The sequence below is a fragment of the Sinohyriopsis cumingii genome, chromosome 5 (assembly GCF_028554795.1).
Source record: "Sinohyriopsis cumingii isolate HCF-2022 chromosome 5, ASM2855479v2, whole genome shotgun sequence".
NCBI classification, from domain to species: domain Eukaryota; kingdom Metazoa; phylum Mollusca; class Bivalvia; order Unionida; family Unionidae; genus Sinohyriopsis; species Sinohyriopsis cumingii.
Genome location: NC_142965.1, coordinates 15,402,491 through 15,430,429, shown reverse-complemented (window position 1 = coordinate 15,430,429; position 27,939 = coordinate 15,402,491). Strand labels below are relative to the sequence as shown.

The 27,939-nt window shown below is 36.6% G+C and overlaps 1 protein-coding gene across 2 annotated transcripts; it reads left to right on the top strand.

Annotated features, from left to right (window-relative positions):
* The first annotated feature begins 35 nt into the window (after positions 1–35).
* On the top strand, positions 36–27,669 carry LOC149798691 (uncharacterized). 2 transcript variants are annotated; one of them, XM_089957531.1, is made up of 5 exons: positions 38–291; positions 7,473–7,617; positions 20,630–20,794; positions 21,721–21,882; positions 23,826–27,669. In XM_089957531.1, the coding sequence occupies exons 1-5, from the start codon at positions 154–156 to the stop codon at positions 24,413–24,415; spliced, it is 1,200 nt and encodes a 399-aa protein (XP_089813657.1). In that variant the 5' UTR covers positions 38–153; the 3' UTR covers positions 24,416–27,669. The 2 variants fall into 2 exon arrangements, with proteins under 2 accessions (XP_089813658.1, XP_089813657.1); XM_089957532.1 differs by lacking the exon at positions 21,721–21,882 and having other exon boundaries at positions 36–291.
* Positions 27,670–27,939: the final 270 nt, after the last annotated feature.

Sequence of the window (27,939 nt, the reverse complement as noted above, 5' to 3'; positions counted from 1 at the left end):
AGATCGTTATTTATAACGTCATTTCAATTTTTAACCCACTCCTATCTATCAAAATAAAGGTAACTGGTGACGGGTTTGAAACGAAAACAAACCGGATATCATCATCGAAGTAAAGCTCTTCTCATATGATATTGAAGAAAAAATCTTTTTCAAATGGAGTTCATGGTTTCGAATAAAGACTACAATGTGAGTGACTTTTACACAAATTATTCTTCGCAGTTTCCAGTCCTAGCTGTTGTAACACAAGGTTGGCATGGACAAATATTGGAAACAACATTCGACAAAGACCAGGTATGTTAAAATTGTTTTGTATCTCACTTCATTCGAACTTGCAACACGATTCAATATTCTTGTTTCTGGTCTTAAATGGCCGAAGAGAACCATAACATCAAATAAAAGGCGAGCGCTTAGAGTAATATAGCGGGTGGGACTGGTTCTTTTAAAATTGGTTTAATACATATTTTAACTGATCAGCACCACCATCGAGTGAACAGCATACGGTCTCATTGTGAAGCATTCTTACCTACTGACCAACAACCCCTATACACATATAACGAACACCGACAAATATTCACCAGCACGAAGTGCGAAAGGGGGTGTAATTAAGAGAGAGAATAAAGAAGAGTTGCATCGAGAGTTGACAAAATGACATTAACAATTACACTTACATTCATACAACTTTAGTGTAAAAATAGAAAAGGATGGGTGTATTCACATAAACATATTATTTTATCTACATATTATCACACAAGGAAGAAGAACGGAGGAATGTTAGTTTTGGAAGAGAAACCCATAGACAAAAGACATACACATAGAAAAGTTGAGATTCCCAACAGTTTGAATGAAGGTCCGCTGGTTGTCCTGGATAGTATTTCATCTCGATATGCAGGAATCCCGCTACTAGGTCTGGCTCCGAACGCCACACACCTATGTTCCCATCTCTTCCCACTGCAAGGGTTAATACTGACCGACATGGTAAAGTGCGATTGGTTAGCGGCACTTAGCCATTCCTCATTATTTAGGATGAGGGGTTCCGGCTCTTTACTCTGTTGCTGCTGTTGATATTAATGATTTTACTATGAGTTTTGAATATGTGCCCTCACTTCTCTCTCCATTCTCTATTCCTTCTTCCACGCACACTTTTTTTATGCTTTTAATTTTATCATCTATTAGTGATATCCCCACTTTATATGCCTTAAGTGCGGACATGAAGGAAAACTTCATACAGATATGCGGAAGTGTGAGAAAATATCCCATTTTAACAGTTTTAATAAAAATTGAGAGCGATGGGGAACGGATATGGTGGAAGGTGTAGACACTACACTGATAGCGGTGTCTCTGGACAACGGTGTGGCATGCGTCGGGATTTTGTCAACCATCATTGCCACACCCAATCTAAGTTCTGGTCTGCCGTCTGAATTCAATGGCAAATGAAACTTTTGTCTTATTTGACAATGTTTTATCTGTTCAATCACATAGAAAAACAGCATAGAGAAAGTAGCTAACCTGACAAGTTCGTCCTTACACTAAGGATTTCATCTACAAAATGATTTAATCTGTACTGACTGTTTACATATCACTCGATGGAATGGTGAGCTTTGTTAACAGATTGCCCCAGATATGCGACAGGTTGTAACGGCCCCGCTCCTGTTTAGCGTCGGTAGGTGCGCACGAATGTAGATTGATTCTTTAACCCCACGCTGAAATCAGGCTTGTTCTTGATCAATAAATTTTTGTCTGAGTTCCAAGTTACAGTATGGCCAGGGCAAACATTGTGGATGGGCCGTCATGCTTCAGACGAGCTTAAATTTGGTCTTCTATATTCATTAAATCTCGCTTTCAACGTCATTTCCGTTCCTCCAATATAATCGTGAAGACGTTGACTTTCACCCTGTCCTTCACACTTACTGCGAGAGATTACTTCCACAAACGTCTTTCTTATTAGACTTATCCTTTGGGTGAACTAGCATCTGTCTTAGGGTCCAGTACGGTTTAAAACACATTCTGTGTTGTTGAAAAAACGCGCTTCAGGCATTTGGAAGTCGTTTTTAAATATGGTAGGATGATGTTGTCTTTCGAATGTATTCTCCCAGTTGGTCTACTCTTCTCGGACTAGCGTTCAGACTGTTGGAAACCTTAATCGCCAATACCAGATAATGACACCTCTTGAGGGCAACATTTACACGATCCAGTTCTTGTTTTAAATCTTTTGGGTCAGATGTAACGACTTTGGCTCCAAGACATAATATATTGACCAACCCAAGTTTCTGATCTAATGGATGGTATGAGTCAAATTCATAAGCCGTAATTTTCAAAGTGCCGTCGATGTTTCTGATGGTGTTTATTGCCCCAAAAAGATAATCCGCCATTACTTTCCTTTTGGATGTGACTTTAATATCTGGATCAATGTTATTAATGTGATCTGTGAATTCCATTACATGTACTTGTTCTGCTTCGTGTGTATCATCCACATATCTGTACAAAAAACATAGGAGATGGGGAGCAGTGGTGAGTGCTAACGACTCGAACCGTTCCATATATAAATTACCCACAAATGGGGAAACTGGTGACCCCATAGCAGCTCCGTGTATTTGAAGGTACAAAGTTGCATCATACACAAACTATGTGTACTTCAAGCACAACTCCAACAGTCTTGTTGCCTGTAGTCGTCGAAGTGGTGTCCTCTGTATAAAGGTGATAATCTGTCATTAATAACTGACAAAGCTCTATCAACCGGTACACTAATAAAAAAGCACTCACGTCTGGGACAATCTGTTAACATCGCTCACCATTCCATCATCTTAACAGTCAGTATGTTGATGAAGTCCTTACTGTGGGGACGCAATCTTCGGGTTAGCTTGTTTGTGTGATTGAATAGTTATAACATTGTCAAAGACTTTTTTAAAAATGGTACAAACAGTATTAAGAGGTTCATGTTAGGATTGGTTGGCCTGGTGTTAGAATAATGCGACTAGGTGGGACATGATGCTACATGTCTGCAGCATGATGCCCCAGTGCTAAATATTACTATAAACTGTCAAGCTGCAGACATCGTAGAGATATTACTGAAATGTTTTTAAAGCAACGTTAAAATCCAGGTCAACACACACACACACACACACACATGCATCAACCCAAAAGCACCCAACACACATTTCTACTATATATAATGGTGTCACATCTACAGAGTAACTAAATACCCAAGAGCCATCAAACAGAGCTTTTCAGAACTATATGGGCTCTTCGATGGCAGACAACATTTTAAGGCTCCGAGATGGATTTGGAATAAACACCAGTCCAGTGTTGAGGTTTTGGAGTTTCTCGACAAGGGGTAACACGGAGATACTAACCACTTGGGAGCTTGCCTCCGATCCCAAATAAGGTTCCTTCGCCCTAACTGCTGATAGCACTATCGCCATTCATCAGCATAGAAAGCTGATCAATAAAACCATCAAACATCTGGAATCGAAATCGTAGACCTTCCAATCAAGGAAGACATTAAAATGGACACCTTTATAAATAACTATTCCCTGTGAACAAATTGTGCTATTCCTGGCATCAGTGACTTCAAGGCCATCTTCAATGACTCTAATCTTGGTGCACCAAGGAGGAATCCAGACAATAGAATGCTCTTTGTGTCAATATCTTGAACCTTAAATACCAGTCCATTTTTTACAAACGTTTATCTGCCAGCAACATCAACAGAGCCTAAACATTCTTCATATTATTTAAGAAAACTTCCCTTTTGGATGAGCTTCCATTATTATAGGCAGCCATGGATACGCAGATGTATCAGAATAATTACCTGCAATGTATATGGTTGGTTCAGGAATGTCAAGACTTTAACAGGACACATACACGCACACATACAAACCCACAAATGTATTGTTGTAATTTCCACGGCATCTATCTCTGAGATATGCTGAGCATTGACTGATCAAATGGAGTTTCGTCAAGAAGAGCAAGAAGGACTACACATGTGTAGCTTTCTTAAAAATGAAAGAGATGGTCTAACATTTTGCGACAGCGCCAACAAAATAAACATATTTAAGAAGTAATTTGCCTCATAGCCTTTTGATTGAGCATCCCGGTAACGATTCCTAAAGAAGTTTCTTCACTGTGGCATAGCAAACAACACACTTAGCTGGGCTGATGACGTTCCCTCCAACGATACATAGAATATAGGTTTATGCAATATTTAGTTAATTTCCATACTTCTCACAGCATGCGTCCTCCACGGAAAATCGCTGGATCCTCTCTTATCCATGTAATACATGAATCACTTGCCTGTGTGTGCATCATCTACAGTCAGAATCATTGAGGACTAGTGCTTCTTACACATAATCGTCTGTTCCACCGACGGCTGTACTACGACTCAAAACGACCATGGCAATATCCAAGAGTGAGAGTCAAAATGGTTGTGGTGCTAGACAAAATGGCATAACATAAAATCCCGCCTTCCACAGGCAAAGGACGAAGCCTATATTATCCTTATTTGAGCCATACTTACACATGCCTTTGCTTATTCGGCAAAAGCACTGCAACATCAAAGATCTGGGAAGGAAGAGTTTGAAACAAGAAGGGATAACTCTACGGTGACCATAATACACCATCCTGGTTACCCGCAGTCATATATTACAGCTACTACATCTAGGTCTAGATTGCGCGGTAGCTCTAACCTACCTCGTCTGTCTAGAAGAACAGATTCTTCCCCCACTTTGCCCTCGCGTGGAATAGCATCCCTGAGAGAAAATCAGCCAGCACATATTGGAATTCTTCCAAGAGGATCTGACCATCTTTCGTTTTAAATGTTAGAAACTATATTTGTACTGTTGTCTTTAACATATATAATGCGGTATTGAACCCCACTCGTGTACACACTAAATAGCGACTGCATTCAGTCCAACGGTATTAAACCCGACTCGTGTACACACTAAATAGCGATTACACTCAGTCCAATGGTATTCAACCCCACTCGTGTACACACTAAATAGCGATTGCACTCAGTCCAATGAAGCACATGATGATGAAGCTGACAAACAGGGCTATACGGTATGACGTTATGAAGTGTTATTGCACCAAGACGCGTGCACATTATTAACGTCAGGAAAAGAAACTATACTACGTTGCGTTTTATATTTCCTAGTTTGTGGTCAAAATTAATATCCATTTTTATGTGTAGAAGTAATTATTTGCTTATTCCTCATTGTAAGATTGATTTAAAAACATGTACGCAATAACACCTTGTTGGTAAGACGAGATTGTATCAGTGCAATTCATTCTATAAAAGCCCCTCAGCTTTTTATCTCAAAGTTCAACTCTGTTCAGATTTTATCACTATAAGTACCCTTTGATGACATTTTATTTTAAGACATACAGTATGGAAAAGCTATAGACTGATACAGGTGTTGTGGAACGTGATTTGTGCAAGCAATAAGTCTTTGCAGAGAATACACATTAGGAATGTTGATAGCATTAGTTTATACCTTTTAACATTTAGTAATCCATGTCTGCTAAATGAGGAGTAATGAACTGTTGGAAAGCTTTGGCATTCCCCAGTTACCGCAAGAAAGCTGTGAGCAAGACCCATTCTCCCATCACACTTTTAAATTCCCCGCTTTTAGATATTTTAAAATTATTTATCAGCTCATTAGCAAATATAACAGCTGTAAAATACAACTTATAAAAATGACTGCATCTTATTAGCATAGCAACATTAATTTCGTATTTTGAGTAGATGTCAGCAATATTCACCAGTGATGACGTAAAACACAATAGTGAAGCCCTTCAGAATCTATGGCCACTATCAATGATCATTGCAGATAGATCCGCCAAAGAATCCAGGCAAACAAAGGTTACAGATTTATTCGGAAGTTGACATAATAAATGTATGTACATGTACATAGTGTGATGTGTTAATTGTCTAAAATTATATTTACTGTACATGTATGTACAAGCGCATGTTATAATAATGTGAAATAAACACACGTCAATAAATGTATTCATTAATTTATTTCAACCATTATTGAATATGAAGAACATTTACAGCTAGCATATACATGTACATGTATACCGTGTGATGACATCGTAAAATAAAAATGTGCATGATTCAATTATTCGGTAAACACGTTAATCCGGATATATTCACTGGGAATAAATGTGTCCGTATTAACGAGGCTACATTGTGTATATATATATATATATATATATATATATATATATATATATATATATATATATATATATATATATATATATATATACATACATACATACATACATACATACGATTCTCGAGGGTCGGTGGTACTTTCCGGGGATTTCCCGGGTTCTTCCTCCACTATTAATACTGGCCGCCATGTATAGCCTATCGTGTGCTGAAAAATGGCCTTAAGCTCATACAACAACAACAGCAACAACAACGTACATACGAACTCCATTCTAAAGTGAAAAAAGTTTGTCTTAAAATAGTGTAATAGACGCTTTAATTTTGATATTTGTTCTTAACACACATTGTCTGATATATGAACTGCGATAGAGAAGTGTAATATTAACAGGTAACTATAAATTAATTGTATTGATTTCCGCCTTGTGGAGAGAATCACCTACTGCTCTTACAGACATGAATCTATCCATAGTTTCCAACCCACGACATTAGATCTTCCTGAATTGTGTTTAAAGATAAAACGAAAGTATTGATTTATATAAATTTACCATGATATGGAAAACCCAGGAGTTTCCCGAACGTGATGTTTCGAAATGTAACATTCTTTCTCTCCCTCAACCCCTCTCATTCTCACGGATACACATGCATTCACACACACGCATCCAAATCGAATATCATCAGATTGAGAGACAGAGGATAATGACATTTTGCCTCTTGGAATAATTCGATTGAATAATCTGTTTTATTTATCCTCAAAAATAAACATCCATCATCCCATTTATTCATCTTTCACTTGCTCCCTATTCCTAGTTATTTATTCTGTGTGTGTGTGTGTGTGTCTTAGGTATGACTTGGCGGGCGTTCGAACCCGCGATCTTCCGCATTCGATGTGAACGCTCAAACCACTTAGGAAACCGGAACGGTCTTTCTTCACTTCTGCCTAACCATCTTAATACATGCACACGCATACATACACACGTACGCACTCCAGCACGCAACACATACATACATGCATGCATGCATACATACATACATACATACATACATACATACACGCATACATACACAAGTACGCACTCCAGCACGCATCATATACCTACCTACCTGCATACATACATACATACATACATACATACATACATACATACACTCTGTTTGTTTATAAAATAGGCAGATGATGTAAATGCACACAACAGGATCATCATCGCAAGGATTTCATTCAATTAAATTTCATTAAATTTCTAATTCGTGTAAATCTTGACCATATTTATTATTTCTCAAAATCAAATCAAGTGTTCCTCTATAGGTTCTGCGTCTGAAATCCACCATAACAAGAAAACGTGTCGTGGGATATCCACTGAGTATGGATGCTGAGCAATCCCAGAGATGTTGGAGTATCCCATTGGACGAAGATATCAGTGTCACTCCCGTCGACAAAGACTTAAAGAGAGGTAGGTATCTTTATGTTATATACACGTCCATTTCATGACTTTGTACTGAATTACTGAATGTATAACAGTTATTTTCTGTTATTAGCCTTGTGTAGTGTAACAGGATGAATCCGGTTTGGGATTGGATTTAACAAAGACAATTCAGAGAATCAGATGTTTACTTGTACGCACGTGTTTGAATTATTATTTCCCTAATTATCACTTGGTAAATTGCCTCTCTTGTCGCCTCCTGACCATCCCCTGCTTTCAACAGCAATTGCGACTCTTTGGACAAACCCCTTTCGTTTCAGACAATCAGGCGAGATGTGGCCCACTCCTTTCATGCGTAACACTGCCTGTATTTACGATTTGCATCCTTTCAAGATCGTAAATTTTTCCCTTGATTATGTTAGACTCTGTGGTCATAAACTAGGTAACAGAAATAAGCAAAACCAGCATGTATTGTAAAACTTAACAAATAATGTAATTATCAAAGTTATATATTGAAATGTTTGAGGGACTGATAGTATTATGAAATGAATCAAAAGTAATACTGAAAAGTTCTATACAATGTACAAGAATGTAAGTTCCATATAAATTTCAGATTCTGAAATGTACTGGTCCGACAAGAATGAAACGTTATAAAAATGGCGTTATCCAGCACTCCACTGAATAATTTAGAATAGTTCCAAAATAATATTTTGGTCCAATGAGCACTTTCTATTTCCACTGAAAATGTTCTTCTTCTAAAAAAAAATATGTAAGGATGTAGTATAACATAAATCATGTCTGCTGACTTGATGCTGTTTCAGGAACATAAGAAATAAGAATGACTCCAAAATAGGAATGAAAATATCATCACCAAGTTCTCTACTTACATGTACTTTCAAGTGTCTAACACGACTATATATCCCAACATACCCCACGTGATAGATCTTATTACTCAATCTAATAGTTCAAAATATACCGATTCATGAGATTATTGTTATTATAATAACCAGGTTCGTGCATGAATCTGTATCCGACATGAATAATCTCACAGAAGTATAGGAATTCGAGCATAACTCATCCTTTAATTATTAATACATGTGATCAGTTAATACACATGTGTTGAATTTAAAAAATAGCTACCTTGAAACAGACTATAGTCCATCTGATATAATAGCGTTATACGATATAGGTCGGACGTTCTGTAAAATTTTGAATACATAGTGAACACCCATTATTTACAATTCCATCACATAATACGGATGGCGAAAATAATACAACTTTATATTAGCACCTACCTCTACAGCTGAAGATCGCTGCCATAAAGTTTATTGGAATGTCACAAGACACAATCAAGACCTGATTTGGTTTGGCATATTTTTAGTTTTGTTCAGGGATCCATCAGTAAAAGTAATAGGTATCTTCAATACACAATCAACACCAGGTTTTGGTTGACTTAACAAATACTGAATATAATAGAAACAAGGAAATGAAATGCCTATAAATTAAACAGATTTTATGGAGAATGATAACAAAACATCATTGACGGCGTTCACGTACATTACAGAAAGATACTCAAACAGTTTTTTTATACTGACATGTAAGTACTAAACAATGCATTTAAAGGGAATAATACTATCCTTATATTTGGTATTATAAATTGTGTAAAGGCCTGTATTTGGGATAAAATATGTCACACAAAAAAGCCAAAGTCTTGATGCAATGAAGAAAATAAAATTCGTTTTAAGATAAATAAAGAAAGAAATATTTTATTAATAAAATCAGAATAAACAGAGAATTTCTTTATAAATGGAGGGAGAGGGTAAATGAGAAATTATTTTCCTTACAGAAGATTTGAAAACATAATATATCTTACAACTACGGTTAGCAAAACTCTAATAGGTTATCTAATATAGTATTTTGAAATAAAATAATAGATTTTTTAACAGGAAAAATGATGTATTTGTTTATTTTCACCCAGCACCAAAAAATGCTCCTGAAATTGTCTTTCGACTTTTTCTAAATACATGTTAGTTACAGATATATCACAGTGTTATGGGTCTCAAGTGAGAAATCCAGTTTCATTAAATATTTTTGCAAACATGGACATTGACTTACAGGTTCTCGCCTAATGATAACACTTAATGTAAATGATTCAAGATTTATTTGCCCAATCAATATGAAAAGAAACACGAAGAAAAATCAGTAAAAACAAATATCAAAGAATATGGAATCACTTGCTCATTACCTTGAAGAGAGCACCTTTTTTGGCATGGAAAGAAATGATGAACGTGAGGAAAAATGTACAGTTTCATGATGGTATATCCATTGCTTACAACTAAATGGCGACAACTAACATATTAATATATGGAAACGGCAGCAATTCGGACCCTTTATCATTTACAGATAGCAAATTCTATTTTATTTATTTGATACGGGTAGAAGTGATGGAAGAGTAAGGTTTTGACATACGGTTTGGTTACACTGAACTATTTTGGATGAGGATTTTTCTCTTCATTGTTCTGCTTATTCAGACGATGCTTTCAATATACCTAAACAAATAAATTTAATGATCATGTAGGGTCAACCTTTTTGATGAACGAATAAACGTTTGAATATTTATTAACCGTTTTTATAATTTGATGTAGGAAGGTGGTATATTTAGTAACGTTTTGACTTAAACGTTATATTTATTGATATTCTACAAAGCCTATTTCGGAATGCTAACTTCGTCTGATTCATTTTGTTTCTTTTTCACAGCCTCTAAATTAGCACAATGATCTTTCACGAACAATTATTAGATTAGTAACTATAATCATGTAGCTAACTTTTCATAGAGATGTTACAATTAAAGTTAACAAACTATATGCCATAAATTTAATTGCACATAACTGTGGAACATATAATTGCATTTTCGTTTTTTGCTTCGATTCACTCTTATACAAATATTGCCTTAACACAATTTATAATGATATTATGATTCCCTTTAAGTTAATTGTTTAGTACTTACATGTCAGTATAAAAAAACTGAGTATCTTTCTGTAATGGACTTGAACATCGTCAGTAAGGTATGGTTCTCAGGTACTTCATTTATGTCATTTGCCAAATAAATGTAAATGTAAAATGTAAAGATTTTATTTGATTGTTGTGAATATTTTCCAGTCTCGTTGTGATTGTCTGTGGTTTATATTTAGCTGCATGTGTATACCAAGTTGAACATTATCCGATGTATGGCCTGATCCAAGGAATCTGTTACTAGGAATTCGCCTCATATCAGACAATAGACATGTGTAATCTGTTGCAAAATTTGCAAAAAGAGTATTACTAAGTTCAGCATGTTTTTGTTGTTTATCAGACAAGTGTGTTGTTGCGTATGTGCGCTAATGTTTATTTCATGCGCTTTGAATCGAACATCGAATTTGATCCATCCACAATAATCAATATTTTCTATCCTGCATTAAAATGCTTCGTGATAAAAGTATGACATTTCTTCATGTTTTCTTAGCACCTTACGAATAATTCCCTCTCTCTCTCTCTCGATCGAATTCTAATAATATAAAATGACTATTCCTTTCTTGTACTTCTCGTTTACAGAATTCGCCATTGTAACTAAGTGTGGCGTTCTGTAGATAAATATTCTTCAGTTCAAGCCCCTAGTTTGCACCTTCTGTCACTTATGATACCTTTTGTTTCAGTGTAACTATTTCAAATGAGGCAAATAACATTTTAGTTTTAATCTTTGTTTTGGTTTTCTCTACTAAGTAATATTTTAACTTCAGACGTGACACAGTATCAGACGTGACACAGTATTAGTGTTTTTAGTATTTTAACTTCAGACGTGACACAGTATTAGTGTTTTTAGTATTTTAACTTCACACGTGACACAGTATTAGTGCTTTTAGTTATCTTACAAATTTACTCAAGCACATTTAGGATTAGATCATAAACTAAGTTTTTAGTTACTTCATCATTTAGTTGCATTTCATTATTTCTTTAACTATTCTATCGCTGATTGTAAAACACTATACTTTTGTAGGAATTTAGTTACTGTTTCCATGTCATCCTTTAATGCGTCTATTAGTTTATTGTTGTATTTAATTTGGTGCAAGTATTGATGGATATTATCTGATATTTAACTTACTTCTTTTTTCAAGGTCTGTATTTACACTGCATTTAACAATGTAGTAATTCTCTTCGTAATCATGTCCAGTAAAATCAATCTTTCTTATTATCATTTATCTTTTGTGTAATTCTTCTATAGGATTAGATCTTTCTAACATGATCTAAGTCACAACTATCATCTTGTTGAGGTTTGTGTTCGCAAATCTTTCAAATTGCAATCTTCTAAATTCTTATGAGTTTGATCATGAGTTGTTTTTTTGTTTTTTTTTACAAACCCTAAACAAGCTCCATCAGACATTTTGTGAGACCTGTTAAAATTTTTATACGGTTGTTATTCAAATTTAAGTCATTGTCATTTGCTTGATTTACAGAATCGTCTTCATCTTCTTTTTCCCAAGATTTCACGATTAGAATTACTATAATCTCTCAGATATAGTTTTCCATCATAATAATATTTACTTAATATGAATTTTCAAATTGTTGAACTACGAGAAATACTCATGTATCAGTCATACAGTGAAGGTCTATTATTTTTCCTTCTTCGTCTTTGATGGTGACTCTGAACATGTTTATAGTACTTACTTGAAAATTTATTGATATTTCCATTAACATTGCATCAAATAAAATTACTGTGAACAACATTGTTAACAGGTCGAGGCACTATAGTATATTACAGTTTGACGTCCAAGCGAACCTGCGTTGTAGTAATGGCTGGTGCTACTGTTTTGATAGAGGAAAACAAATACATTTCTAGACTTTAAAAATAAACAGACTGTCTTTAATTCAATATATAGTTTCATATTACTGGTATAATAGCAAACTGTGTAAAATGTTTAACAGGAGTGGGATGAAAAGGTGGTTGAGAGTAGTAACAGCGAAGGTAGATATACTGATAAACTAGAAGATATATGAAAACAATTGCCAACATTTTGTTGTCGTCGTGGCATTTATGTTGTCCTCGTGGCATTTTTTGTTGTCCTCGTGGCATTTGTACTGTGATTGCGGCATTTACACTTCATAATTTGACTTTTACACTAGCTGGAAAAGCAATTTCTTTACTGACTTTTAATGCCTTTATACTAAATGTTTGCACTATAATGTTGATTACGCCAGCTTCAGCTAAAGTCATACAAATAAATGTGTTGTACTATGACCCATGTATTTAAAGTCATGACATGTAGATCGATATTTGTGGGTACTGTCGTCATTGTTCTAGATACTTATGTCCTGACTGTAATACCATCCTGAATGTAGGTACTTCAATTCTGACTGTAGGAACTACCTACCTGTTTGTACTACAATCCTGATTGTAATACCATCCAGATTGTAGTTGCTACCATCCAGATTGTAGCTGCTACCGTCCTGATTGTAGATACTACCATCCTGACAGTAACACCATCCTGGTTATAGATACTACCGTCCTGACAGTAATACCATCCTGATTGTAGATACTACCGTCCTGACAGTAGTGCCATCCTGATTGTAGATACCACCATCCTGACAGTAATACCATCCTGGTCAAAGATACTACAGTCCTGACTGTAATACCATCCTGGTATTAGATACTACCGTCCTGACAATAGTACCATCCTGAGTGTAGATACTACCGTCCTGACAGTAGTGCCATCCTGATTGTAGATACCACCATCCTGACAGTAATAACATCCTTGTTAAAGATACTACAGTCGTGACTGTAATACCATCCTGGTATTAGATACTACCGTCCTGACAATAGTACCATCCTGAGTGTAGATACTACCGTCCTGACAGTAATACCATCCTGGTCATAGATACTACCATCCTGACAGTAATACCATCCTGATTGTAGATACTACCATCCTGACAGTAATGCCATCCTGGCATTAGATACTACCGTCCTGACAGTAGTACCATCCTGATTGTAGATACTACCATCCTGACAGTAATACCATCCTGATTGTAGATACTACCGTCCTGACAGCAATACCATCCTGATTGTAGATACCACCATCCTGACAGTAATACCATCCTGGTTATAGATACTACCGTCCTGGCAGTAATACCATCCTGATTTTAGATACTACCATCCTGACAGTAACACCATCCTGGTTATAGATACTACCGTCCTGACAGTAATACCATCCTGATTGTAGATACTACCCTCCTGACACTAATACCATCCTGAGTGTAGATAATACCATCCTGACAGTAATACCATCCTGGTTATAGATACTACCGTCCTGACAGTAATACCATCCTGATTGTAGATACTACCATCCTGACAGTAATACCATCCTGGTATTAGATACTACCGTCCTGACAGTAATACCATCCTGGTTATAGATACTACCGTCCTCACAGTAATACCATCCTGATTGTAGATACTACCATCCTGACAGTAATACCATCCTGAGTGTAGATACTACCGTCCTGACAGTAATACCATCCTGATTGTAGATACTACCGTCCTGACAGTAATACCATCCTAATTGTAGATACTACCATCCTGACAGTAACACCATCCTGGTTATAGATACTACCGTCCTGACAGTAATACCATCCTGATTGTAGATACTACCGTCCTGACAGTAATACCATCCTGAGTGTAGATACCACCGTTCTGAAAGTAGTACCATCCTGATTGTATATACTACCGTCCTGACACTAATACCATCCTGATTGTAGATAACATCGTCCTGACAGTAATACCATCCTGACAGTGATACCATACTGTCCTGACAGTAATACCATCCTGACTGTAGATACTACCATCCTGACAGTAATACCATCCTGATTGTAGATACTACCATCCTGACAGTAATACCATCCTGAGTGTAGATACTACCGTCCTGACAGTAATACCATCCTGATTGTAGATACTACCGTCCTGACAGTAATACCATCCTGAGTGTAGATACCACCGTTCTGAAAGTAGTACCATCCTGATTGTATATACTACCGTCCTGACACTAATACCATCCTGATTGTAGATAATATCGTCCTGACAGTAATACCATCCTGACAGTGATACCATACTGTCCTGACAGTAATACCATCCTGGTTATAGATACTACCATCCTGACAGTAATACCATCCTGATTGTAGATACTACCGTCCTGACAGTAATACCATCCTGATAGTAGATACTACCATCCTGGTTACAGATACTACCGTCCTGATAGTAATACCATCCTGGTTATAGACACTACCATCCTGACAGTAATACCATCCTGGTTATAGATACTACCGTCCTCACAGTAATACCATCCTGATTGTAGATACTACCGTCCTGACAGTAATACCATCCTGATTGTAGATACTACCATCCTGACAGTAATACCATCCTGGTATTAGATACTACCGTCCTGACAGTATTACCATCCTGGTTATAGATACTACCGTCCTGACAGTAATGCCATCCTGATTGTAGATACTACCCTCCTGACACTAATACCATCCTGATTGTAGATACTACCATCCTGACAGTAATACCATCCTGGTTATACATACTACCGTACTGACAGAAATACCATCCTGGTTACAGATACTACCGTCCTGACAGTAATACCATCCTGATTATAGATACTATCGTCCTGACAGTAATACCATCCTGATTGTAGATACTACCGTCCTGACACTAATACCATCCTGAGTGTAGATACTACCATCCTGAGAGTAATACCATCCTGGTTATAGATACTACCGTCCTGACAGTAATACCATCATGATTGTAGATACTACCATCCTGACAGTAATACCATCCTGGTATTAGATACTACCGTCCTGACAGTAATACCATCTTGGTTATAGATACTACCGTCCTTTCAGTAATACCATCCTGATTGTAGATACTACCGTCCTGACAGTAATAAGATCCTGAGTGTAGATACTACCGTCCTGACAGTAATACCATCCTGGTTGTAGATACTACCGTCCTGACAGTAATACCATCCTGATTGTAGATACTACCGTCCTGACAGTGATACCATCCTGATTGTAGATACTACCGTCCTGACAGTAATAACGTCCTGACCGTGATACCATACCGTCCTGACAGTAGTACCATCCTGGTTCTAGATACTACCGTCCTGGTGAGATTTATACACATTCAAAGCATTCTAGTATTACAACTATGGACTTTATTTGCACGAATTTGATCGCCTACTGTATAGCGATCACTAAAAATCAACTGCAGCAATCTGTCCAACTCCTTGAGAAAATAATTGTTCAAAATTCGGTTACTTTTGGGATCGGCGGCCATTTTGGTTGTCACCCGTACGCTAACATACTGAAAAATTAACATATCTATTCTTACAGTATTCGTCAAATAATAATAAATTCTTAAAGTGCTATATTCAATGGAGTTGGGTCGACTTAATAGTATACATGAATTATTTAATATCGACGATTTTCTAAATTAGTTTATCTGATTCCACTGCTTAACTCAAACGTGGGCTGAAATATTAATCCGTCTCACGGTACACGCTCACAATTCTTTCTGAGTTTTTTTTTTTTTTAAGAAGAATATTCAAATAAATAAAACTCACCACCCAGAGTTATCGTTTCCTGCATGCCCGTGGAGGCAGCCCACAATTAATTACTTCCGGGTCGGTCCTCACAATTTGTAGTGCCAATGTAATTTATATTCATTCTTCATGTGTGAATATAGTGTATGTGTTTTGCATGCAGATATGTGCTTTTGTGATTGTTTGAAAGAAAACTGGTTTCTCTTTGCAGCAGTATCATTTTGGTATATTTGACTGTATACATGTTGGCGGTAGGACAGAGTGAGTTAGTAAGCTTTGCTGCTAATTTTTGCACGACAGCAACCCAAGGTCTTGTGTGGGTTTATCTACAGCTCAGTCCAAAGAAATGCCGGTTAACCTATGACAAGCTTTTCACCGAGAGTTGATCTTGGAACAGTCTTGTAAAGGACATTTGTTGTTGAGTTTAATTATAGTGGCGTGCGCACAATTGTGCATGTGCCACCTTTTTCTGACTGCACCGCAGCCTGCTAGTTGTTCCTGGGGAAGGGAATTGTGCCACCTCCCCCAGGCTTTTATGGATTCAAGGAACCCTGATAGTTTGGCCTCAGTCTGTGGGTCCATAATAAAGGTCCCTTACAGTTAAATGGTTGGCTGTCATTAGTGGGAAGGAGAGCTCGGGAACGGTCTTGCTTGCTTTACATCGCTGGTTTCTTGTTTTATTTGCCTTGTGTTTCTTGCGATTTTTTTTCGATTTTTTTTTTCCTTCTTCTTCAAAATGTTCTAAAAAGAGGAGGGGGGGAATGTTCTATGCTTGTAAAGGACACATGATTTGCTGGGCTAAGGATTCAGTAATATGAAATAAATGAAGGGAATATATAGTAAAATTAATTTTGGTCTGACTCCACATACGAAAGTGACTTCAAGAACGACAGCTCTGGTAAAGATTGTTAATGTACTCATTGTCTACCGACAGGAACCTTTCTCGTCGGACTTCAGACAGCAAGCTGCGAATGTTTTTAAAATATTGGCAAGCTGCGTTTACAAATACTATCAACATTGCATCATAAACTCGACTATTATGAGGGAGAGTGCGCCCCCCCCCCCCCCCCCCCGCACACACACACACACTTCATTCGCCACTGGGAAACTGTTGTCCACAAGTTCAATGTTTTAAGTATGAAGACGGGACCATAGCATAAGAAAGCGTATAGTTTCCACAAGATTGTTTTTCATCAGGTAAGTACGCTTTCATCAGGTAAGTACGCTTTCATGACGGATTCAGTATGTTATGGAGAAAAAATCGTTTTCTTTCTCATATAACTATTCGTGAACCATTTTAGCTATTAGTATTATTCGAATGCAAGCTAATAAAAGAGAGGGACGAATCAGTAAGTGATAAAAGATAATATTTATGCTTGCTATAAATAATAGAGTTTTGCATGATGGGAATATCGGGAACCAGGTTCACAGAAAAAAAATTGCATCACCATATGTAAGACGCTGGGTATCAACCTGTGACAGTCTTGTAAGCTTTCAAGAATCTTCATTATGTACACAGTTATGCAGCTTACAAAAATATCAAGGGCCCGAGTTAGCGTGGGCAAAAGAAACAACCAACTATCTTCACTACAGGAGGTAGAACTCACCCAGTGTGACCTGATATTGAATACCATAGTTGTGAATTGAATGGGATTCGAGAGTCTGATAGTCATTTCCGGTAATCATCTTCATCTTCATCATTGTCCTGTTTGGCTCATGACCATTCTCCTTTCCATCCCATATGAAATAAGCTTTTGAATGGTTGCAAAACGTCATTCAATCATTAAAAATATAAAAAAATATATTAGAGGCTCAAACGCTTGAGTTAAAATATGAAAAAAGGCGTATATTTAAACTTGGGACGTTGTTGTCTGTAATGAGCGACCAGTACTTTACAATATGTTCTCATCCACTAATTGCCAGTAGCTTGTGGTGGGGCAGTGGTTCTACATTCGCGTTCTTCCCCACCAATCCTACTGGCCACCATATATGACCAATTTGGTGTTAAAAATGGCGCTAAACACCAATCCCTTTTCGCAATCTAATAATATTGATGAATTTTGAAATAAATATACGCGACGGAATGGGAATATAGTTGCTACTACTTGAAAACAGGAATTATGCAATACTGACACTTTTCTTAATTAGTTCTTCTCTTATTCAATCTACACCACCGCGGGCTTAAATACTACCTCCTCGAAATTCCTCGTCATGTTTTATTTACCTCTCAGAAGAGGTGGAGGGTCTTGTGGTCAGGTGATCAAGACAACATTATTCGTTCGACGCAAATCCACTCACGGGATCAATACTTTGTCTTTGCTATCTACCGAATGCGTAGCACACGAGCATTGTCGGGATTCGAACAGCTAATTCGCATATGTTACGAACGCTTTCTTTCAAACATTGGCATCATCACGCATTGTTCCGTATTGGACACGTTTGCTCCTTTTTAGCAGTTTTCTTCAAATCAACATGTGTTGAAAACGGAGTTAAGCCCCACGGAACTAAATCCCAAAACATCGAGAGGTAAAGTCTACGAACATGTTTAAAATTTGTAGGCGCTGGCTTATAACTTTTACAGTAACACGTATTGTATAAATGAGTGCTATTATTGTGTTAAACCCAACTGTTGACTTCCTGAATGCAATATAATAGTCTCATGATCGTTGTCACAACCCCGCTGCTGTATTATAAATAATGCTGATCCACGACGGTATTATAAATAATACTGCAGAAGGTGTGCATTAAAATTTAATGACTCACGAGCCCCAAGTCAGCAGTTCCGACTCTCTAAATACATATAACAACTTAAGGTTGAATAAATAACAATTTCATCAAATATACGAATGCAAGAATTTCATGGACATAAATCTTCAGCTCAGTATATCATAATACAATAATGGCCGGGTTGACCAAATGCCCTTTACTCTTTGCTTCGTGATATGGAAATTATCGTCCTATTGTGAGAGTCTCTGTTCAGTGAGTTTTCCCAAGTACTCATCTAATTTCTCTTCTTTCCTCCTTCCTTCCTCTTCCTCCTTCTATACACTGTGCCTCTTGTGTACACACTGGAAGTCTCCAAAGCTTCCTTCTTATTCTCTCGGTGTCGTCACTTCGTACACCCTGGAATATCTCAACACCGACTCTCACGGCACCCTGTGAGCTTCCTGAAGAAATATAACGAACGTACACCTTTGTCTCCCTACTCTACTCTTTGAAATTAACCACTCTCTCACGGACCTTCCATCAGACTAATGGGCGAACAATTTTACCAGGCCTTATGTACATATAAATTTCCACTTATCGGATTCATGCCTTGCGCTCTACGCACGAATAGCTTACTCAGTGAATTTGTGTAACACACTCGCACTGTATCTACCCATCGTTATTATGTACTCATTGCTACTGCATGCGTCCTAAGAATTACAGAATTATACATATAAATACATATGCACATAAATCCAACTCAGTCTAATTTCGCATAGTGCTCTATCTACATTCTGATAGATGTTAAGTACATGTCATAATTCAATTATTTAATAAATTCAACAATATGATGTGATTAAATATTCAAATAAATGCAACTATACGTGAGGATTCAATATTCTAATATATTCAACTATCTACTCAAATCAAGCACAAAGACTCGGCCAAGATACGGTCTTACCTTTGAGAAGCTTGTTTACCCAGTTCAATTCCCTTCTTTTTACGAGTCTCGGAGTGGCTTTTAGCTCAGAATTCTTCCTGCTTTACCAGACAATACGCCTTTCTCCCCCAAGAATTAGCAGCTCACTGACGGGTCTGTGCGCATTTACGAATAAGAATGACGCATTTTCCCGCCTAAAGTATTAGCCCCTCCCAGCGGAAGATCTAGCTTCTCTCATCCCTAATTAGTCGACAAGCCTACCGTTTGATGTTCTTTCCGCCTGGGTCCAGGTTTCTTCACACCATCTTGGCGCTACGGGGTATCCGACCCGAATATGCCCTTCGGCAGAAGCCCCGCTTGCACAAGGGTTAAATAATTTTGAAGCCAATTTAGAGATCCAAAATTATGTAACTCCTAGTAAGACGTCCGGCCCACATTCTCTGATTCTGCAAAATTCTGCTTTCGGTTCGTTACAATCGTACGTATACCCTGTGCCTATAATACAAATATATGCACGCATTCTCTTCCTTATAAAAAAAAAGCAAACGGTGATTTACATGTGAGATAGAGCGATACAAACCCACAAACCAAGAAGGATTAGTCACTATTCAATTTCAGCTCTTCGCAGCATATCTATTTATTTATGAAAGTGGAATGTTTTGCATTGCTGTTTGTTTTACATTGTTTACATTTGAAGCTAATCCCATTCAACTGGAGGCACTCATTCTTTCTGAACCAGCTGATGTTTGTATATTTTATATTCTTCATACAGCGGGGAACGAAATGCTCCTGACGGACATTCTAAAACGTTACAAATCGCCGACAGTCGTGGAGTTTCCAAACAAGTTGTTATTTCCTAACCAGGGACAGTGCAGATTCATGAAGCTGACCTCTGTACACCATGTGAACTACATGATAGGAAACTACCTAAATTTCGGTAAGATGAAATTCTAGAATGTAGAGCTTTCAACGGAAAATACACACACACACACACACACACACACACACACACATATATATATATAGAGAGAGAGAGAGAGAGAGAGAGAGGAGTTTCTTTACCTAGCGATGTCAATCCTGGCGTGAATCTCGCTAGAAGTCACGTGTTTCCCCTGATTCCCAAGACTTCTCTACGACTACTGTTGTAAACTGGAAATTCCAACGCCTCCAAACTATAAATAATTTTTACTCTAATTAATACATCGCCACAAACCTCACAAGTTCCCAATAACCTGTCAACCTAACAAATGCATGGTTTCTCCTCAGTAAATCTCCGTAACGTACCGCGAGTATTTCACGCCGTGAAAATATACAACTCAACGACCTAAAACAGGGAACTATTTTTTACTACGTCACCTTGAGCCAGTTAAATCGTGATTTTAAGCCTCTTGTTGCCTTAACTCTATACAATATTTATCATCATAGCAATAGTAAACGGCGCCTCCCGACGACGGAACAGTCCCTTCTCGTGTATTCCACTCTGCATTGTGCCAGTCTCCAATCATAAATACTGCACGTGGAGTCACACAATCAATTCACACAATTAAGATTTTAATAGGAACTACTGAGCGACAGGGACCTGAATTCACCAAAGTAACCCATGGCGTCATGGAAGCTCACTAACACTGCACCTCCGTGACGTTTGCCCCTAGTAATTACTTTATATATATATATATATATATATATATATATATATATATATATATATATATATATATATATATATATATATATATATATATTGCTGCAATGAAATAATATGATACAATGTAACACGCATTAGAATTTCATTTTTTTTAAAGACACATTCTCAAAAGGTCTGTCCATGTCAATTTCTCAGAAAAATCTGTATTTTCTCACCAGGCGAACTTGAGTTAAAAGAGATCGAGGTGCCCCTGTACCTTACCAGTCTCAGGTTGGCGCTGGTAACGGGTCTCAAAAACCGCTCCACGGAAGATTTCAACAGATACTGTAGAGGTCTTGAGAGAATGCCTTCAAGAAAAGCAGTCGAAGACAGAAAGAGAGGTGACTTCTCTCTCTCTCTCTCTCTCTCTCTCTCTCTCTTAAGACACTAGACGAGGAGAGCATTTTGAATCAAGTTTTTGATACATGGAATTCCTATTATGGTTGTTGCGCGGATGACACATAGGAACATATCGACTAATACGGATTAAATAATAGAGACGAATTAATTATGTTTCTTCCACACACAAGTTTTCTTGTCCAAGGACCAGTCCTTGTATGCATGTCACATGACTAATCTCGGGTTCATATAGACAGGCAAATCAATCGTTTAAAAATGGTGCATTGTGTACTTTGGGAGGTTATACAGAATGTTATAGAAACCATAAGAATATTTGCTTTTTGCCCTGAAAATACAAATTAAATACATTTAATACAAATATACATCATAATACCATCATCCGTGCATTGTTTATTTATGCATTTGCCAGTACATTCAATGACAATAACTTAACATCCGTCATATTCATTATTTATCGATATATCGAGATGAAGAAAAACTAATATTTATATGCAGTGGTACGGATACAAATTACAGGTGTATAAGAAATCAGTATGACAGAGCAAGAGAGGGAGGGAGCAGATAGACAGACAGACACATGGACGGAACGGTAGACCCCGATAAGAATAGCCAGACTTATATCCTAATAAATGTACTCAAAGCTGAACAACATACAGTAATTTCACTGGAGTATATGAACAATCTATATTACATACATTTCGGAGAGAAATATACAAAATTCATACAAAACTGCATAATATGCATGTCATAGAAATCTAGATACTTTATAATGTGGGACAAAGGTCATGTTTCATATAGCACCTTTCGACACATCACCACTCTCATCCAGAAATGCACGGCAATTAAAAATAAAAATTAACATACATCTAAATCCAGTTGTTATACAAGTATTATGAATAAGAATATTGAAAAAGTGATGACTACAGGAAAACAGAGCCATTTTCATATTCATTGTAAACATAATGCTTCATTTCTCCATAAGTCATGCGATGTTTCACCCTTTCTGTCTCCTGAAAACACATATATCCACTACTTACGTGGGACAATGAAAAAGATAGGACTGCTGCATGGGGTGAAGCCAGCTCTTCCTTAACAGGATATACACCCAAAGAAGTGGCAAAGTTTGTCATCCACTTTGTAAATTTTTCAAGTTTGTATACCATAAGCTTGACCTTTGCCCTTACTATGTTTAGAACATCTTCATATGTGAACTTCATTGTTACACACAAACAGCTAGATCAAAATAGCGGAAATCACTTACTGTAGCCATAACATTTTTCTGTACTGTTTGGAATGATATAGTATTTGCAAAAACAGCTATTGGATATAAGAAATACTGTAAGTGTAACTTGAGTCTATTAATCACAAAACTCGGGAAGTTTGGAAATGGAAGATAAACGAAACAACGGATAAAAGGAAATAGGGTAATTTACGCAACAAGTATGCAAATAAACATCACTCAGTAAGAAAGATTTTTTTCCAAAAAAGTACAATCATTGAGAATAGGTTCTGGTAGAACTGAACCAGGGCTCTTACTCTGGTACAATGCAGTTTTTAAGATTTGGAAATAAAATCATAACATCCCAAGAAAAATTTCTTAGTAGTGTACTAACGACAAAATATGAATGGAGCAAAACTCAAACAAGTCAATAAAAAGTTCTGGAACAAAATTCCATTCATCTCAATAACTGCATGACTATATTAGCTGTAATGCCCAGCTAACGTGCAAATTGATTCAGCAGGAAAACCAATCCTTTCTAAACTTCAAATATGCACATCAGATATACATTCAAGCAAATTCAATTATTCACACTTGTATCTATAAAACAGCACACATTAAATCAGCTTGTACTTGAGATAAGTTATATCACTGCTTATTTAATATTCCATCTCCTTGTAACATTCTGTGCCTTAATTGTTGTAGTTGTTGCTGTGTACAATCCAGAATATGACCGTCCTGACACGGATTATACCTTAACAGAACCGATGTCAGTCCAAACTATCGCCGAAGCTTTCCACAGCGCCTACCCTAGCAGCAGCTCTTCCAACAGCGAACGAAATAAATTATTCGAAAAAAAAGACAATCAGAACATGCCAAATTCACTACCTCCACCAGTTCCATCGAGATCTTATAAAACGGAAGAGGTGAAACCTCCGCCTAAACCCAATGATTCCAGAGGAATTAAAAATAGCCCGCTACCGAAATTACCGCAAGAACAAGTTTCAACTGTATGGGAAAATAGCAACATAGAAATAAGACCTTTATCTAGCGATGCTAGAGCAGTTTCGCCAAGAAGGACATCTTCTGTCTCCTCCTTTACAATAAAGGAAGTCGAACAGGCTTTGAGAGGGTTAAGACTTCAGGAGCACCTTAAGAAATTTCAGGAACAGATGGTTGATGGAAGAATTTTGTCCAGATTAAATGAAGATATCCTAGTTAAGGAGTTTGGCCTGTCTAGAACCGAAGCCATTCGACTTATGTCTTTCGTACAGGAAGGACATATTCCGCGATAGTGACTCAAACGTGCAAGGTTTCGATGATTCAAATAATAGCTGATCTTGCTAGAATGAAGGGATTTGACTTCAGAGAGAACTGAGCCATATTTATAGATGACTGATATATTGATACATCACTTTTTTAAAAAATGTCAACTTTTTCTGTACGTAAATTAACTAATATATATATATATATATATATATATATATATATATATATATATATATATATATATATATATATATATATATATATATATCGGGGTGATTACATCATCAATAACAGAAGCCATCTGCAAAGCAATAGAATTTGGGATGATCCTGTCGATAGTAGTTATGTGGACAATTTCAGTTATGTTTGATTCTTTCTTTTCATTAGAGTGTTAATGTTGTGAGCAAGAGCATCATATTCACACACACACACACACACACACACACACACAGATATTGAACTTAAGTGGTTTAAACCAAGAAGACTAGAAAATTACAGTCATGCACAAATGAAACTATCTTTTGCAGCCGACACATTTTCTTTTAAATAATTCTCTAAATTTGCTTAATAGACTATAATTACTACTATAACAATGAAATATCCGGGATATAATTTGGGCTTACATAAATTTACATAAAATAACAGATGTTTCAGCTCATCGATTTCTAGGTCAATAAAAATATTTTCCCCTATCCGCAACAATTTGAGATAAACTAGTTGAAACATAATTAATTGAAAGGTTTAATTCCTGTAGAAACAGCCATGTAAAGTTTTGCAAACATAACCGTTTTTCTATTTTATTTGTTTATCTTGTCTATGTTTTATATTTGTCTTTGAAAAAGACTCATTAAGAGTTGAAAGCGCTCAGGATAGTTAGATACTGGTTTTGCACTGTTCATTGTCAGTTTATTGCACTTGTCTTATTCAATCCCTGACACACGTGATCCCTTGCTAGATCCAGTGCACTTGAAAGGACTGTTATTCGCCATAGGTTAGAGAATTTTTAATTCGTACTCTACGAAGATTCGAACCCAGGTCCGCGGGTAAATGGCACCCATCGCCTTGCCTGCACACACGAGCGAGCCCATATTCCCTTACGACTAAGCACATCACAAAATGATGTTACTCGGTCTGTGTTATATGCACTCGTGTGTAGCAGACACACTCGCATGACAACCTAGAAATTAAGTCTAATGTATATACAGTCATTCCGGATTCCTATGAAAGAAATCAAGGTATATAGAATTATTTATAGAGAATTATAAATATACACCAAACAGAACGGAAAGTGATATACCTAGATTCTACAGAAGATAATAGTAGACAGGATTAATATTTTAATACAAATAATGCTATCATAGGTTAGAGATTTTTTTTAATTCCGTTCTGTCTGGTGTATATTTATAATTCTCTCTCTCTCTCTCTCTCTCTATATATATATATATATATATATATATATATATATATATATGAAGAGAGAGAGAGAGAAAGAGAGAAAGATTCTTCACTCCTGCTTTACTTGATTTTAAGATTGCAAAGCACGATCTCTACTTTAAGAATGTTTGTATAGTTTGTAAATTATATTAATTGATTTTCCACTGTCCCAGTGTAGTGAATGGCTACTTTCTAATACCAACTGTTTTGTTTCACAGTAATGCATGGTTTTCCTACAAGAATTATAACATTGCGAACTTGTCCCCTTTAAGGGCATGCACAATGAAAAGTCTGTGAGTTGCATCATTAAAGAAGAGTGTTTCCAAGCGTATTCTAAGTATCCCTTCAGGCAAACACACTTAGGGACATAACCATACAGCTTTTCATCATTTTGCAGCCGCTTATTGTCATTTGTTTCAGTCCGACCTTGACCTGAAATGATGACAATCCGAAGTGACCATGAATGACGTCACAAAAAGAAACTAATTAAAATACAAGTGTTAACTTTCCAAAAAGCTTGAAGGCTCCTTTGTATTAATTTCATTGTTTGGCTTGGAAAGAAACAAACTTTTTTTTGTTATTTTAGTGGCAAGAGGAACAAGTCGATTACTCTTTATTAAGCAAAAATATTATTTTGCTTGTTGGACACATGTAGGATCACCTTAAGGTGAGATTGATATCACTTTACTTTCTTAGTTTAATTTATTTTGTTCTTGTCATTCTTAAACATAATTTTATATCTGGGGTTAAGGAAATCCCGTTATCATCAAATATGCCTACATCGTGAAAAATCAGAGCACAGACTGGATTATCTCTCAAAGATAAAATGTTGCAAAGAATATGTAGCTTAACTCTACTCACATTTATACAATTTTCATCCGACGCCACTACTACAATGTGGTTTCCTGGCGACTAAATGACATAAAATAGTATCTAATTTGTGTCTGTTTGTTTTATAACGATACCAGAATAATACAAAGCTCTATGCAATGACACACATTTCTACGAATTTACGGTTGACAGGCTATTAAACTGATGGACGTGGAGGTGTCAAAAGACACTTCTAAACCCGTGTTTCCAAGCATATGCGACGTTGGACCATTTTAAGGCACTATACCTTGATTAAAATACAACACAACGTATGTTTCTTCTTTTGCCATTTTATATGTTAGAAATTCTGCAACCGAGGTACAGGAAGAATTTGGATGAATTTTTTTTTAATTCTTTAATTTTATTCTATTTTTTAATAATTTAGATGACATCATAGACAGAATTAAAGCAGTAGTGTGGACCCTATAATGAGACAGGTTATTATTATCACATGTTGTCTCAGTTGCGAGTGAATTCAACGTTGCTTTTTTATAACTCTTACAATTATCACCGAAATTCCCAGAGGCAGATCAGTTGCATTAAAAGTCAAGATATATAAAACCTTCTGACAATTCCGAATGTAACACTGACTTCTAGTTAAAATGCATGCCAGAACTTGAGACTGAATAAATAAATAAATAAATAAACATCTAACAGTTTGATTCTGCGCCGGTCTGCAATTGACACCATTGCCAACAAAGACCGGTTTAAGGAAAATCCGCATGCCTATCTGCACTCACTTAATATTTTAATTAGGTGATATTTTAATTGATATTTTAATTAGGCAGATTATTTAAGTGTGTCACTTCTGCAAATCAGTATCATTTCAAACATGGATTTCGAGTATAGTTGCCTCAAGATGGCTGAAATACCTTTTGAAAATAATAAAATGTGTTGTGTGTGCACATTTAAGAACCATTTAGTTAAAAACGATTGTTGTCTTGAAGTCACTGGAAACAATAAACCATCAAGCCATGCTCGCGCTTTTCGGCGTTTGTGTTGGTTTTTATCCGAATTCCCACTTTTAAAAATAAGAAATTTCAACAGTATACGCAGAGAACGTGTGGTAGTCTTTAAATAAGCGGAGACGTGAATACAAATAGTACATATCAACGGGTTTATTATGATGTTGGGACAAGAGATAACGACCAGCAGTAATAAAGACACTAAATACTTCATTAGTTCTGGCGTGATTACAAAATTGCCATATATTCGCTGTTTGCTTTCAGATTGTGGGGTTGTGGTG

Bases quoted from the DNA above. Each gene is read 5' to 3' on its own strand.
- LOC149798691 (XM_089957531.1), top strand. From the start codon at position 154: ATGGAGTTCATGGTTTCGAATAAAGACTACAATGTGAGTGACTTTTAC. The intron at 7,618-20,629 runs GTAGGTATCTTT...TTCTTCATACAG, and splicing joins CGACAAAGACTTAAAGAGAG to CGGGGAACGAAATGCTCCTG. The intron at 20,795-21,720 runs GTAAGATGAAAT...TTTTCTCACCAG, and splicing joins AGGAAACTACCTAAATTTCG to GCGAACTTGAGTTAAAAGAG.